Raw genomic sequence first — 14,712 nt, 5'->3', positions numbered from 1 at the left:
GCTTTTGTTCCCAGGTTGACACACTGAACTAGCATCTCTCCCATACCAAATTCCCATTTGGGAACTGTCTTGATTTTTGCAATTCCTCTTTGCATTGTGTCAGATTAAAATCTAAATCACAGCGATGACAAGGAACACTGACACTGTAAACAGACACCTCTTTAAATAAAGTTGTGATCAAAGCATCAAATAGCCCAATAAAACCCAGGTGGCTCCAGCTTATCACAGGCCCTATTCATTATTTCAAGTGGCCCATTTAATAGATTTCCAGGTGTCAACATTAGAAGGTTTGTGCCAGTTATTTTCATTTCTGGCTCTGCTTATGTATCTGGTGCCTTGTGATAAAAAGGCCTAATATTAAAAAGGAAAAAAAAAACAGAAAAAATTCTGAAAATATGGATTTTTACATCTTCTTTTTGACACAGTTGGCAAACCCACAGAAACCAGTGTGGCTTTGTATCATTCACCATCTACGTAAAACTTAGCTAATTACAAAGGAGATACCAAATGAGTCATGCTTGTCATAGTTTTCTGTAGCCAATGATTTTGTCCTGGAAAGTCCAAAAAATTTAATGGCAACTTTAAGAGACTCAACCTGCAAGTTTCATGTAAAAACACAGTCAAAACTTTTAACTACTTATGAAAGTCTTTACCTTTAAAATGGCTATAAGCTCTGACAGCAAGTAGACAAAAAATAAAAGATAATATGACATTTATTCTTCATTTTAACTTTGTGTTTTATGCATCCAAATACATCAATTAATTCTTCACTTCAAACATCATTATAAGAAAAATATCTTGGAAGATTCAGTTAAGTGTCATACAGTGGAGCACTGTGAATAACAGGAATCCTTTTCCAAATGTCATTTTAAAAAGTAACACCACGAGCTCAAATCTACATTTGAGGATAAAGGGACTTTTTGGTTATAATTCTACACCATTGCATCAAAGCAGAATTTTAAAAGGAGCTCCCCTCATCCCTCACCCTGCCATTCATTATTTCAAGTAGTGTCTTGCTTCCCCCTCAAGCACAGTTCAATTTCTGGCCCACTATTTCCTCTTCAAACAAAAAAGTAGACAATTTTTTTGTATGAAAATCAGGTTTCGAAGTCTAACATTTTTTAAATGCTGTGGCATTTAGCCTTCCAAACCCCTATTTGCCTTTCAGTTATAACTGAAATTTCAGTTTCCAAATTAGCCAGGCAGAGATGCCAATATTCCACTGAAAGCCATTAAGACCTGGACACCTAAACTCCTGCGCTGTTTCTAAAATGTTTGAGCTAGTATGTGTTTGTATAATGTTCGGGACACCCAGCGCCAGCTGACGCCTCTGGGCATGAGCACAGTAAAGCATAAATCAGGTCGCGCTTCCTAGTTTGAGAGCTACCCAGCTTTCAGGGTGGGAGCATAACCTCCTTCCAATTTACATCTAAACATTTCTTATTCCCACTCCTTATTCCATCTCCTCAGCATTCCTTGCATCTCCAGCACTTGGTGCCTATTGGAAACCATCACTATATGCCTCTAATTCCCTATTCTGTAAATTGATCAATCCAAACCAATCCTCACCTGTCCTTTCCTCTAGTCTTCCATCAGTAACAGACCACCCAATGATTTTGACACTGAACTAATCGAAGAAGTAACAAGCACATGAGAGAACATACAGATATAAAAAAAGCTTGCAGGGAGATATTTCATTCCCACTTTTTTGTTTTGAAATTATCTTCCCTATTCCTGAGGAGAACTGTAGTCTTTGGTCTAGTTCCTAAATAGTTGGTGCTGCAATCTTGACTTTCTCATACATGATGGGAGCCATGTAACTAGACAGCAACACATCAAGTCCAGAAAATCACCCTCGGTAGAACTGAAATAATAACAAAAAAAAACCCCAAAATCCTGCCCTTATAGCTTTAGTTACTCTTTGTAGGACACAGGAATATGTTTTTCAACTACAAGACCCACTAGGCTCAGGGGACGAAGACCTTCAGAATTTCTTGAGTAACAAAGACCTCCATTTTTACAAGTGCTTGTTGTTCCAGCGCGTGAGAAAGGCTTTGGAGCCTCAGTGTGTACCAGGAGTGGCACCCAGTGTCCAAACTGCATCCTTACAACAGCGTCTTCAATTCCCTTCTCAGTCTTCCCTTGCTCCTTTATCCCAGGCTGCAGCCACTGAAAATCAGCAGCTCTCTGCTTAAATTGCACATTTTGTAGGTATACTCTAAGTAAAGGAGTCCACGTAAAATTTTTGCCACTGTTTCAATCAACAGTGCATAAATTAATCAAATTTTCAGCTATTCAATGCAGAGAACAATGATTAAGCCCAGTAAAATACTTCAACTAAGCCATACAGCTACAGACAGACTTAAACTCTGAATGAAACCAACGTTTTTGTAGACTATGGTCTTTCAACATTGACCTAATAGCCACAGTACTGCTTTAATAGCCCAAACCAGTTTCCCCATACATGCTTTGTTAGAGAAGTAAAAATCACTTAAAGAATCAGGGGGGGCACACACATCACCAACAAAAAAACACAAGAAACCAACAACAAACAATTTTCATGTTTTGCAGCTATGCAGGATTTTAAAGATCATCTAATGTCCCTGGCTAAGACAAATGAGTAAAAATGAGTAACAAATCTAGCAAATAAAGTCCTTTTGTTTCCTCCCAAAATTGATCAGAGGGATAACACTTGCTTTTAAGCAAGATTAAACACCTGGAGTAAGATATAAAGAAAGGTTTCCCCAACCTGCTGCAAAGCTACAATTTCTACCTTTTTTTTTCCTTTCACTATCAGAAAGAGTTCAGAGATGCACAAAGTGGAATAAGATAAAACACCTAATGATTAGAACAATTATCCTAAAGCATTAAACAACTGTTTTCCCATCAGTAGGTAAGAACACAGTGTGGAGTAATACAAACTGGTAAAAAGCAAAAAAAAACTAAACAATAAAGAACATGCTGGGGGAAGGAAAAGTATTTCATCTACATATGGAAGTCAAATTGCAAATAGCCCTTTCAGTAATTTTGACAAACTGCATCTGGTCAGTTTTCCTGTTTCACTAGTATCAAAACCTAAACCCCACCATAACCTGTCTCCCCTCAGACAATGAAGCCCAGCGCTCTCTGCCCTGCGTGTGTGAGCTGGAGGAACATAGCATGCACCTCTTCAGGACTCCAACGCCTTGCAGCTAAGAGAAATTCTGAGTTCATTAAAACGTAAAAGATTAGATCTCAGCTGTACCTCAAGTATCTCTGAATAAGCTTTTCCTTCTCAACCAAAGGCACAAAACTGGCACAATATTTCTCCAAAATCCTGATGTTTCGTGTCTGCAGTTCCTCCCTAACCTACCCCTCCAATTTCTCTGCTGCATAAAAGAACACTATAAAAGCTGCAAGAGATACTACGTGGATCAGGGTTTTTTATACAAAAATATATCTACACATGTATATAAATACACATATTTCACACACACACAGATGCTGAATAGCATGGTTCAAATCTTGTTGAATTACTTCCCTGGTAAGATTTAGTTTCAACGAGACTTCCACTTGCAAAAACATGTACACATTGCACAGCAAACACATCTCTTGTTAGGTGCCTAATATGGCCAGGGAAACCATTTTGATTATTCTGTGCCTGCTTATGCATTGTCCTACAAAACAATAAGATAGAACAGCAAGAAACTAGCAATTAAGGGAGCCTGAATGCACATCGGGAATCACTAAAATCCACACCAGCCAAGTCAGGAACAATATGACTGATGAATACACCATATTATATTAGGATTGTTAGCAAGTGTTAAAAAATTATCCTTAGCAGATGTCCCTTATGACCTAAATATATCGCACAAAGAAAATGCCTGTCTTGTTTCTAAAAAAGTTCTAAGAAATCTTTCTGTTTCTGTTATTGACTAAAACTCCACAATACTGCATGTTGGCTATAAATATGTAGAGAGGATTTATCACACTAAACCTACAAAACATATGAGTATTTTACTGAAGAGTAAACAATCTATTTTAATGTGTATTTTTCTACTGCATGAATTTACGCTGTACTGAAGCATGCAATCCAATAAAAGAAATCAAACTGTGTATTCAGCAAACAGTGGAACAAAAGACAAGCTGCATAGTACAGCAACTTCTCGACCGGCACACCACAAACCAAAATAGAGTAAATGTCTTTAAGCTAGATGGGTGAGAACCTTATCTGCCATAAGTACATTTTGTGGATGCAATCAGTAAGGAATTATATACATTTAAGCTACCATACACTATTACATGTGCAAGTAACGCTCATCTTCAGTAGAGCTTTAAAGAAGTTTTTATTTTCTTAAATTCTGCTGTTATTAAGATTCCACACAGAGTCTTACCAACACAGGATTTGCTCAGTTTGAGCCTTCTCAGTTTCTTCATATATATTTGACCGCACCACTGGATTTAACAACACACACTAATCATAAACAAATAATGCTAGAATATAGCTATAAACTTTAACTCTACCATGGATGTTTCTCTTTTCTATCAAAGAGTATTATTTGTCTAGAAAATCTTTTCAGTTTCATAATTTTTGTGAAACAATTTCTTATCCCTTTAACTCCACTGCTGCAGTAGGTTTCCTCTTCGCAAAATGGATTTGAAGTCTGTTCCTCAAGTATTCAATTCAATACTCAGTCCTGAACCTCTGGCCAGTTTCATGCCTCTGCCTTTCCATCAATAAAATAAATGCAAACACTATGAACAAAAGAGGTGCAGCTTGGGTTTAATATGTACTATACCTTGAGTATGTATCATTTTCTTCTAGAAGAGAACAATGCTACATAATTTTTCCAGACTATGCAGTTGAGAATTCCAGAAAACATTATGGAGCAAGAAGTAAGAGCCAAAATTATTTTTCTTAATTCACTGCTACTACTTATTTCAATCATTTTCTATTACTTTTTCACCCAGATGTATTGATTTGAATTGCTGTTCAGTAGAACTGTAGACATTTCCTTCATTTCGGCTCTCAGAAAAAAAACACAGGATTTGCTCATTTTGCTGTGCTTTCCTTCAGTTCCTCAAGTTTATTGCAGCATTCTTCGCAAAAGGAAATGGCTAAATACTTGCATTAGCAAAAAAAGGAAAGGAGGGGGAATGGAAAAAGGTAGTAAGAAGGTGTTAAAAGAATTCTCTCTTCCTCTTGGTCCAGTCCCACTGGGAGAAGTATTACCAAAAGAACAGATGAGTCCAAATGTATGGCCAAGGCTTTGGGGGACTACAAGGACCACAAGCAATCAGTCTCTTAAGAGAGAGCATGCTACAGACCAAGGCAAGACAGGCAAAAAACAGACTATGATCCAGGCATCCAATGGAAACATCCACTCCTGCACCACATTGCCCAAGACCGAGGAATAATAACCAAGGATAAAGAAGCTGAAAGTTTTTCACAGAACTGACAATGTTCTCTCTCCACATGGTTTGGGCTTCCTTCTGAATGAAGCCTTACTTTCCCCAAACACAGAGGCAGCCTAGGGCTACTACTTTGCTAACTTTAGGCACCCATCTGGGCAAGATTAAGACAGCATCTACCAGGATGTCTATCTCGTTCTAGCAATTGCCTGAAAAAAACCTGTTTCCTTAAAATACAAATGGTTATCTCCAAACTTTTTCCTGAACTGCAGTACAGGAGAACTCAAATGCTTAGCAAAAGACAGAGTACATCTGGAAAAAAAGAGCCAGCAAGTTTCACCTTTGCCTTATGTTCACAGCAACACCATTTCACAAACTAATCTGCAGTAGAACAGCTAAAAGACCTACATGGAAGGCTCTGCTTTTAACAGGAAATAGCACATTAGATACTGATTTCCATACTATTCCCACAAGTTAATGATAAAATACAAACACAGGGTCATTTGCACCTGGGCCATTTTAAGTGTGGGAGAATATAAAATATTTTCTTATTTCAGAGTTCTTACATATTCCCTAAACTGAACAAATACATTAAAGAGATTTGTAAAAATGAAGTAACTTTCAGATTCTGTGTAATTCATAAAAAATCCATTTTGAGTACTCAGGGTAAATAACCTGTGCATTTTCTCTCCTGTAGTAAACAGCAAGAATAAAGCTTTAATGTTTTCAAATCACTATCACAAACTACAGTATAGGCATAAAAATCAAACCGATGCCTGAAATCAAAGAACATATATTAAATATCTGAATATACTTTCATTATTTAATTGGTTATCCTCTTCTGTGTGCTTTTATGTCTTTAGTCAAAGTTGAGCTGATTATATTAGCAAGAAAAAAATCAAATTCTGAATAGCTCATTTGTAATATTTTACCTAAATTACAAGTAAAATAAATTGGGCTTTCATATTGCTGACCACATAAAAATTAATGAGTTTCTGCAAGTCTTACAAAATTATATGAAATATCCATATAACAAACTAAATTATCTTATGATTTCAAATAAAGAATACAGCTAAGATAGAACACAAACTATGAAGTAAAAATCTCCTGACTTCAAGCTGAAAATTTGCATATAGTGAAATGTTTAAATGCATAACTGAGCTGGATATAATTTCCAGCTCATTGTAATGCTGCTAAAAGATAGTTATATACAGCAAAATAGCTATCACTTAAAATAGATGCTTCTTTAACTTCATCTTTAGGATTAATAAGTGAATATTTTAAAGCAGAATTTTCAGTAAAATTCCGTGTGGAAGTGCATTAAATATGATAATAATATCCACTGTGATCGTGGATTACGGAAAAAAAATAAGCAAACAACCTATGTCAGAATTTAGGCAGCCATAAGGTTTCCTTGTTTAAAATTACTGAAGGAAAAATGACATGAAATATGTTTCCTTGAAATAAAAAAAAAAAAAAGGCTAAAAGCTAGTAGAACATTTTGCATTTAAAATCAAGCTACGCTAACTTCTTTGGCAGGAACATTTCAATGGACCTGGATTTAAATAAAACTTTCACGTGCCTGGTACTTTAAAGAGCAAAATTATTTCTCTTTTTTGATACAAAATTAGATGTTGAACAAAAGGATTAACCTGCAACTTTAAAGCACTGCCTCTACAGTAAAAAACAACTTGAAACTCCAGAAATGCAGCAAACAAAGCACTTCAGGCAGTTTGCAATACTATCAAAATAGGAAAGGTTGATAAGTAATTTTTAAGCCTGCACAGTCCAGCAGCATAAAGCCTCTTAGATAAACAAGGCAAGTAGTTCCATCAACGGTGCTGCCTCCTGTGAGAGTTTCGCGGTGGGGAGAACCAGCGAAGCTGCCGAACAACGGCAGACACATCCATGGAGTGTCTGATCGGCTCTGCCGTCCCGAAGAGCCCGAGGTCTCACAGCGCTCACACGGCTCACAGCGCCCACAGCCCTCACAGCGCACACACGGCTCACAGCGCACACAGCGCACACAGCGCTCACAGGGCTCACAGCGCACACAGGGCACACAGCGCACACAGGGCTCACACTGCGCGGGGCACCACCGCCCCCTGGCGGCCGCACCCGCCGCTCCCCGGCACAGCTCACCTCATTACAGTAACTCCTCTTAGCATTTATTACAAAAACACACTTTGGCACCCACTGCCGTATCTGACACGGACCAGTCCAGGTATCTGCACTTCATCCTGCACCCTGAAAAGTTGCTCTTTATTGGGATTTCTTCCGTGCCCAATAAAGACAAACCTCCAGGACAGGTAATCCTGCGCAGTATGCAAACTTAGACACAGCCCTGCACATGCTGCCGCTCCACGAACCATTACCATTACACAATGTCAATATTAGTTTCCTTGTAGGAAACAAATCAAGAGATTGCACTAGTGACACATGAAGTACAAAAAAATTCAGGTGTGATGAGCAGCTTTATTAAAGAACCTTGATTATGTGATACATCTTATTATATGACAATTAAGCACACCTAATAACCAACCCCTTTGTCCATCAGTATATTACAATATAAGTTCTGGCAATCCCCCAAAAAAAAAAAAAGGAAGATCAGAGGAGATCATTTTGAGTGTTTAACAACTGACCATCCACCCTCTGTCATAACCACCTGAATCCTTTTACAAATTAATTCTTATTAAGCCTACAGACTATTTTATGAATTCATTACACCTAAACGATTTTTAAAAATCCAACTTACAATTCAGTATCCTTTTACATAGGGAACAAAGCAAAACTTCATAAATGCATGCACAAACCTGACAGGCTTTTGCCAGCACTTAGGAATTGAAAAGTCAACATTTACACAAAATAGCTTTCTTCCTAAATTACTACAGGCCTTATGAAAAACACAGATGAGGAATTCAGATAAACGGACTACAACTGGAGCCAGAACCAAGGCTGTGATATAGGAGCTTCTGGGTCATCTGTTCCTGACCTTTGTTAAGTAAAACTCAAATTTCATGTAACTTGATTTCTGCACTTCATAAACATTCAATTTTCTTATAATAAAAGACAATAGACATGAGCTACAACTGTAATACCTGAAGAGAATAACCCAAAAAAACCAAACACAAAACAGCCCAACAAAAACCAAACAGAATAAAATGTCAGCTAGAATTGCATTTGCCTATTCAGAACACAGTTACAGTTACTGCATACTCAAGTTCTGTCCTGCAACAATACAAGAGAAATACAAGATATGCCTAGACTGATAAAACCTTTGATTTAAAATGGGAATAACTGGAAGTTGTTTTCATAAGGAAAGCTGATAAAATCCAGCTCCGACAGAAGCCTTTAGAGAGAGGAGATGAACTGACACTGCTAGAAGGCTGTGATTTAATGACATCAGGACTTCTACAGCAACACCAGCAAAAGAAATCAAACCTCACAGAGTCCATTTGGACCCTACTGGCATATATGTACTCTCTGGGAGATTCTGGTTTGACCACACAATGGGTTCAAGCACCTTAGGGTGTCCATACTATGTCTCCAGTTGCACTCACACAGCTGTTTGGGGAGCCAAATTACTAGCACAACAAACCAAAAAACCCTACAATACAATAGCCTTTTTATTAAAATGCTTTTTTTTAAAAAAGCCAAAACAGTCCACCAAACACCACCACACATATGCAGACACAGTATGCTGGGAAGTGTAAGAACAACTGTGACTCAGGCCTTGAAGCCCTAATGCTGTCAAACTAGTGCAGCAGACCATAGCTTCACTTCAAGAAATGCAACCTCAGGCTTCCAAACGAGCTAGAGGGGCGTCAACAGAGCCAACACTCCCTGCATTCTCACTGCTGTAGGCACCAGTTCAAAAGCACATATTCAGTTCATTGCTTTATTTTGAATTCATTTTTCTAGGCATGTTGCTTTTACCTACCTGAAGCTCCTCTGCTTCTGCAAGGGCCACCAATTGCAGATGACCATACTGGCAGCACTGCAGGGGAGGCTCAGCAGTACCAACTGGTGCTGCCCCTGGCTGAGTAAAACCCTGAAGAACTGCTGTTTTTGAGCTGTGACACCTCTCTCCACATGCAACTGCAGCCATTTGAGGCTAAAGAAAATGGTGAGTGTTTCTGTGGAAATGTTGCACTATGTTATTTCTAGTTGTTACTGACTGATGATACAACTAAACACAACCTACAGCACAGAAAAATGCAGGTAATAGAATCTTTTATCATTTCTAGGTACTTCTAACCTGAAAACTGAAAAACAAAATAAACCTTCTCAGGTGAGAAAGTAAAAATCATGTGGGGGGGGCAGGGGGAGAAGGCTGCATCAGCCTTTCGTCTGCAGCATTTCAGAAGAAATCCAATGAAAATTCTGCATAGTTAAAAAAGAAAGTCACAACCATATAGAACGTATTTTAATGTATAATTATAAAACTGCCTGAAATTATTGGCATAATTACTACAGCACTTAATTTATTATCTCAGCTTTGTAAGTTACTAAAATACATCAGGCTGAAATAAATCTGTTTCAAAAATAATGTCTCACAAGATCTATCAGGAATCACAAGGTGTGCACTGTATTTTTACCTGTCAGATTTCCAAGAAAGAAATATAATTTCCTTTAAACAGGGAGAAAAGCTACTCAATGAAAAGCACTGAAGATAACTACAATGGGCAAAGGTTTGAACTTAATATGTTGCTTAGAGACAAAATTTATAGTCAGGAAAAACAGATGTATTTCTCAAGAGGAACATACAGAAAATAAGGGATTTTTGTAACCCTTAACTGAAAGAAAGCAAAACTATACTCAGACAAAGGCTTGGAAGCGAAAGTAGTTCTCAGAAAACTACCCCCACAAAGATAAGATGGAATACTGCATCATTTCACAGAAGTACCTAAGCCAAAAAACCTTAGAGCAGAAATCTGATTTTCCCTAAACAAGAGTTGAATCCATCAGGTGGAAGACAGGACAGGGGGCACAGGAATAGGCGTTATATGTATAGATCACTGACAGTGTCTTCATAAAATTAAAGATCTGTGTTTTGAAAAATTAATCCAATTTAGGATTTAGGTGCACCAGCAATAAGGAAACACAACTATCTGAAAAGTAGATGCCTGACCAAAAAGTCCAGAATGCAGCCCCAAAATATCAGATATTCACACTGAAGCATCTTTTGCTGAAGACTCAACAGTTTTCCTCCATTAGCTCACACATCATCAGCCAAACTTCACCTACAGATTTCTAGCAGGCAGCTGGGTTGAACCCTTCCAACCCCTCTGGAAGTCTTGTGCTACAGCAGGCCAGCCTAAGTGTTTAAGACTTTCCTGACAGGAAAATGTTACAAAAAAATTACACTTTGTTAAAAGAATCATAGCAAGACAACAGTACAGGAGAAACTTTTTAAGATGAAAAACACCTGTGGGTTCATAAATGGTGGAAAGCCCTCCCAGAGTTGTAATAAGAATTACCTGATGTTAAAAACCTCTCATGTTTTCTAGTTTCTAGAAACAGTCCAATTCAAACTGCACTAAAAAAATGTTCTTGAACTAAAAGAACAAGTTTGGGTATGGGCTTTTGTTTTTTAAATAAAATATTTGATTTTTGAAGGCATTCTGTTACAGCAAATAGTCAAAATCTGATATTATCTCAGGCATTAGGAGCAAGAGACAAAACGGCACCATAACAAAGGCATAGCTAAGCATATCTGAAGAAATGGTTGCTGCTAGCAAGTCAGAAATACTTATCAAACTGATTTTTAAGTGTCATGCATACATACCTCTTTCAAGTTTAAATTAAGAATATTTTCTTAGTACTCTCAAAAATGTGTTTTATATTAGATTTGCACAGTTTAGAAAAAGAAAACATTTGCGTAAATGTGTCTTGCCAATTATCCAACAGTTTGTTTACTTAACTACCACCCTCCTGTACATAAGCTCCATTATCCCAGCAACCATCACCTCGAGACCACAAGGCAAATGAGTTTTTCAGGTGACCCATTCCTAGAGCTCCTGCAAAATTATACAGAAGAAATTTGGGCGTATTCATTCAATTCCCAGCACAGCAGATTAGAAACTTCCCAACAGATAACCATACCATGGTTGCTCCCTGTTTCCTCCCCTCAGAAGGGCAGCTGGGGTAGTGTGGCCTCTCAGTCCCTGCACTAACAACTGGATCAAGTATGACAAAACTCCACTAAGAAATGCTTTCTGCAGGCCCAGGAACTTCGAATTTCAATAGTAATATTCCTTTTCCAAAATGTTAGACAAGCGTGAAAAAGAACCCCAAATAAAAATATACACTAAGGAAGAAGAAAAGACAGTAAAAGCTAACCTGACAAAAGGAAACAATGTTAAGTCCTACTGTGTGCAATAGCATCACTGAAGTGCCAAGACTCTTATACTTTCCCTCCCTATCTCTGGGTCTGAATTTGTGCAAATACATAAAGCCAGTTATGAGACTGATGTAACATAGTCTTGGGGGGAAGGAGGTGCCTTGTTTGGTTTGGTTTTTAGCATCCTGAATTTTAAGGTTCTGGCATATAACAAGAGATTTCTCTGCTTGGATTATCTGCATGTAGAAGGAAAAGAATCTTTTGAAAATCTGGCAGGATGCTTGCATAGGGAAACACAGCTCCAGGGAAAACAAACAGAGAGTATTTATAAAACATTATTGTTTTTTGCACTGGCAAGACAGAAGACAACTCTGAGAAGCCTAAAAAGATACCGAACGCTCAAGCTGGCAACCTCAAGAGCCATTTTGTTTGGGTTTTCATCTTCCCTAGGCTCTACCATACAGGTTAAAGGGCTGAGGAGGCCCCAAGTAAAGGGAATGCAGAATGAACATGAGCACTTTGCATTTCCCAAATGGTTCAGGCTACTTAACTGTATTTCACTGAGACAAATACAGAGAGAACATTTCTAGTAGAGGCTGGGGAAGATGGAAACCAACAGAAGTGTCTCCTGAGGTTGGCTTACAGGGTTCAGCTCTGACAAGCTCCCCTGACCTGGCTGCAGACTCCCTGCCACTGCTGGAGGCATCAGCACCACTGTGACAGGCTCACTTCCCACTCTGGCTAGCTTGCTGTGCTCTCTGTGCCTCTGGCATGGCAACAGAAGGCTGACAAGCTAAGGTATCCACATGAGGGAAGCTCCACCAGCATTGCCTTTGGACTTACTTAATGCCAGGACTATTGCCTGCTTGCTAAAAAGGGGAAAAAGGAAGACTGGTACCAAGAATCACTTTCTTGGAATGAAGCTTCTCCCAAGCAGGAACAGCTGAACCCTGCACACCAGCTCACAAGCTTACAGCTCAGCATGGAAGCCACCATATACCGAGATAAATCCATCGCCAAAAACTAAGAAATTAATTTCACTCCTCACTCACCTATCAGCTATTTTCTACAGGAAAAAAAAATGAAGCATAGGGTGCAATTAAAAATTTAGATTACTTCAATCCTTTGAAGAGCTCCAGAAGAGAAGGAAACTTTAAAACATCTTCTAGGCTTTAATAATATATAGTTCTGACTCAAGCACTATGTTAATGTAGGACAATTAAGATTCCCTTGTGTTTTGCACTTTTTTTCTTATAGCAAACTGTCTAATCCCACAAAGAAGGATTAAACAGCTAAGAAATCTTACCAAGTTGCAAAAAATTCTTAAAATTATCTCCATTTTAAAGGCAGGGTCTGAGATTCTTTTGTCCTAAGACAAAAAATTAATTCAATACCTAACCTCATTATAAGCAAGAAAAAGGAGTTTATACTCACAGATTAAGTAATCTTGCTCAAACTGAATTTTCAAAATTAGATAGAATCAAGTTTCCAACTGTAACTTCTCTGACTATATTGCCTTCTTCAGTTACTCTTGAAGTTAAACTGACTCTCTTTAAGCCCTAATAAAGAAGTTTTTCTACTAGCATCATTAAACACACACATACAAACATGTATTACCAAGAGTAGAACTGTTAGCCTTTCAAGTTTACTTTATACATTTTATGTCATTCTGTGTCAAGTCAATGATACTGACTTACAGTGTCAATAACAAAACATCACTAGGACCAGTAAGGAAACACTGAGACAGAAACCACCGATGTTACTTTCTAGCTCACTTGGAGAAGCAAAAAGATCACCCAAATCTCAGGTAGCCAAAGCATCGTAAACCCACAAAGCTCAGCTCTCCAGCCTTTCACACATACACATAAATCCACAGAGAGGCAATCTATATCCCAAGCTACACACATATGTGTATGTGTGCACACATGTACACAGAGACATTTGCATAAAAAGCTTAAGTCTATATGAATTATAGACAAGAAACTAATGGAACTTGCTGTGTGGACAATCTTACCCTAAAATAAGTGTGTCCATATAATATAGTATTTATTCCTATATTTTTCCTTATACAGACAAGCTTTAAGTCAGATAGTCAAGACAGCACTGCAATTAACCCACTGATTTTAGCAAGCCCACTGTCATACTAAAAAAAAAATCTCTGATTACATATAAGTTTCTGCTCCCTGTGGGAAAAAATAAAATCCTTTTAAACCCATATGGGCTTTCTCTTTTACCTACAGTTTTGCAAAACTGTAACCATTACCTTCATCAAAGTCTGCATCATCTTCTGTATGCTGAGGGAAAGGGAAGCAATTTGTGATTTCAAGTCTGTCATCCACCACAAGACCCAGGAGCACTCCTTGGACCACTTCATTCCCCTGTCCTTCTTCCTGGTAATGTTTGATGATCTTTAACACAACCTAGAACACAAAACAAGAAAATCATAACATGCAATGCATTCTTTTGTCCTCAAACTATATATCTAGAACTCTAAATTTGCTGAAGTATCGTAGAGGTTAGAGCTGCAAACCAAGTGAGATACTGGCTTAAACACCAGCCATTTTATAACAGTTTGAGGAACAGGCAGCCATACTAATATTATAGAAGAATAAAAAAGGCCATTAAATGAACCATCAAAATGCAGTTCTCAACCAATTTTCTGAAACACCATTCTAGAATTAAATATTGATCTTTTTTCCCTTACCTTGTTGTGGTAACTGTTAGCTTTTAACACTATCTTGCAGGGCCAATAAGCTCCCTCTTGAGGGAAACACTGCACAAGAAACTAACAAAACACCTTGAATAACTCTGCACAAACTTGTCAGAATTTTTTTTAAGGTACAAACCACATCAAATTTCAGTTGCATTAACCTTCAAAATTGCATCTCTTTGCAGTTTTGCTCCAGATGATAAGTTGCAAACTGTGTGTCATAGGGTATGTAACAAAAATCCATGATAAAACAAAGGAAATAAACTAC

General features: G+C 37.9%; 1 protein-coding gene across 1 annotated transcript in view; it reads right to left on the bottom strand.

Annotated features, from left to right (window-relative positions):
- The window catches only part of EIF3H (eukaryotic translation initiation factor 3, subunit H), a gene marked incomplete at its 5' end in the record, with an annotated part of 67,561 nt that extends 53,407 nt beyond the window's left edge, over positions 1-14,154 (bottom strand). The window contains one exon of the mRNA XM_009082825.1: positions 13,998-14,154. Within this exon, the coding sequence (XP_009081073.1) occupies positions 13,998-14,154 (157 nt within the window). The remainder of the gene's footprint in view (positions 1-13,997) is intronic.
- Positions 14,155-14,712: the final 558 nt, after the last annotated feature.

The sequence above is a fragment of the Acanthisitta chloris genome, unplaced genomic scaffold (assembly GCF_000695815.1).
Source record: "Acanthisitta chloris isolate BGI_N310 unplaced genomic scaffold, ASM69581v1 scaffold1629, whole genome shotgun sequence".
In the NCBI taxonomy this organism is placed as follows: Eukaryota; Metazoa; Chordata; class Aves; order Passeriformes; family Acanthisittidae; genus Acanthisitta; species Acanthisitta chloris.
The sequence above is the reverse complement of the archived record's forward strand: the minus strand, read 5'-3'. Positions and strand labels throughout refer to the sequence as shown.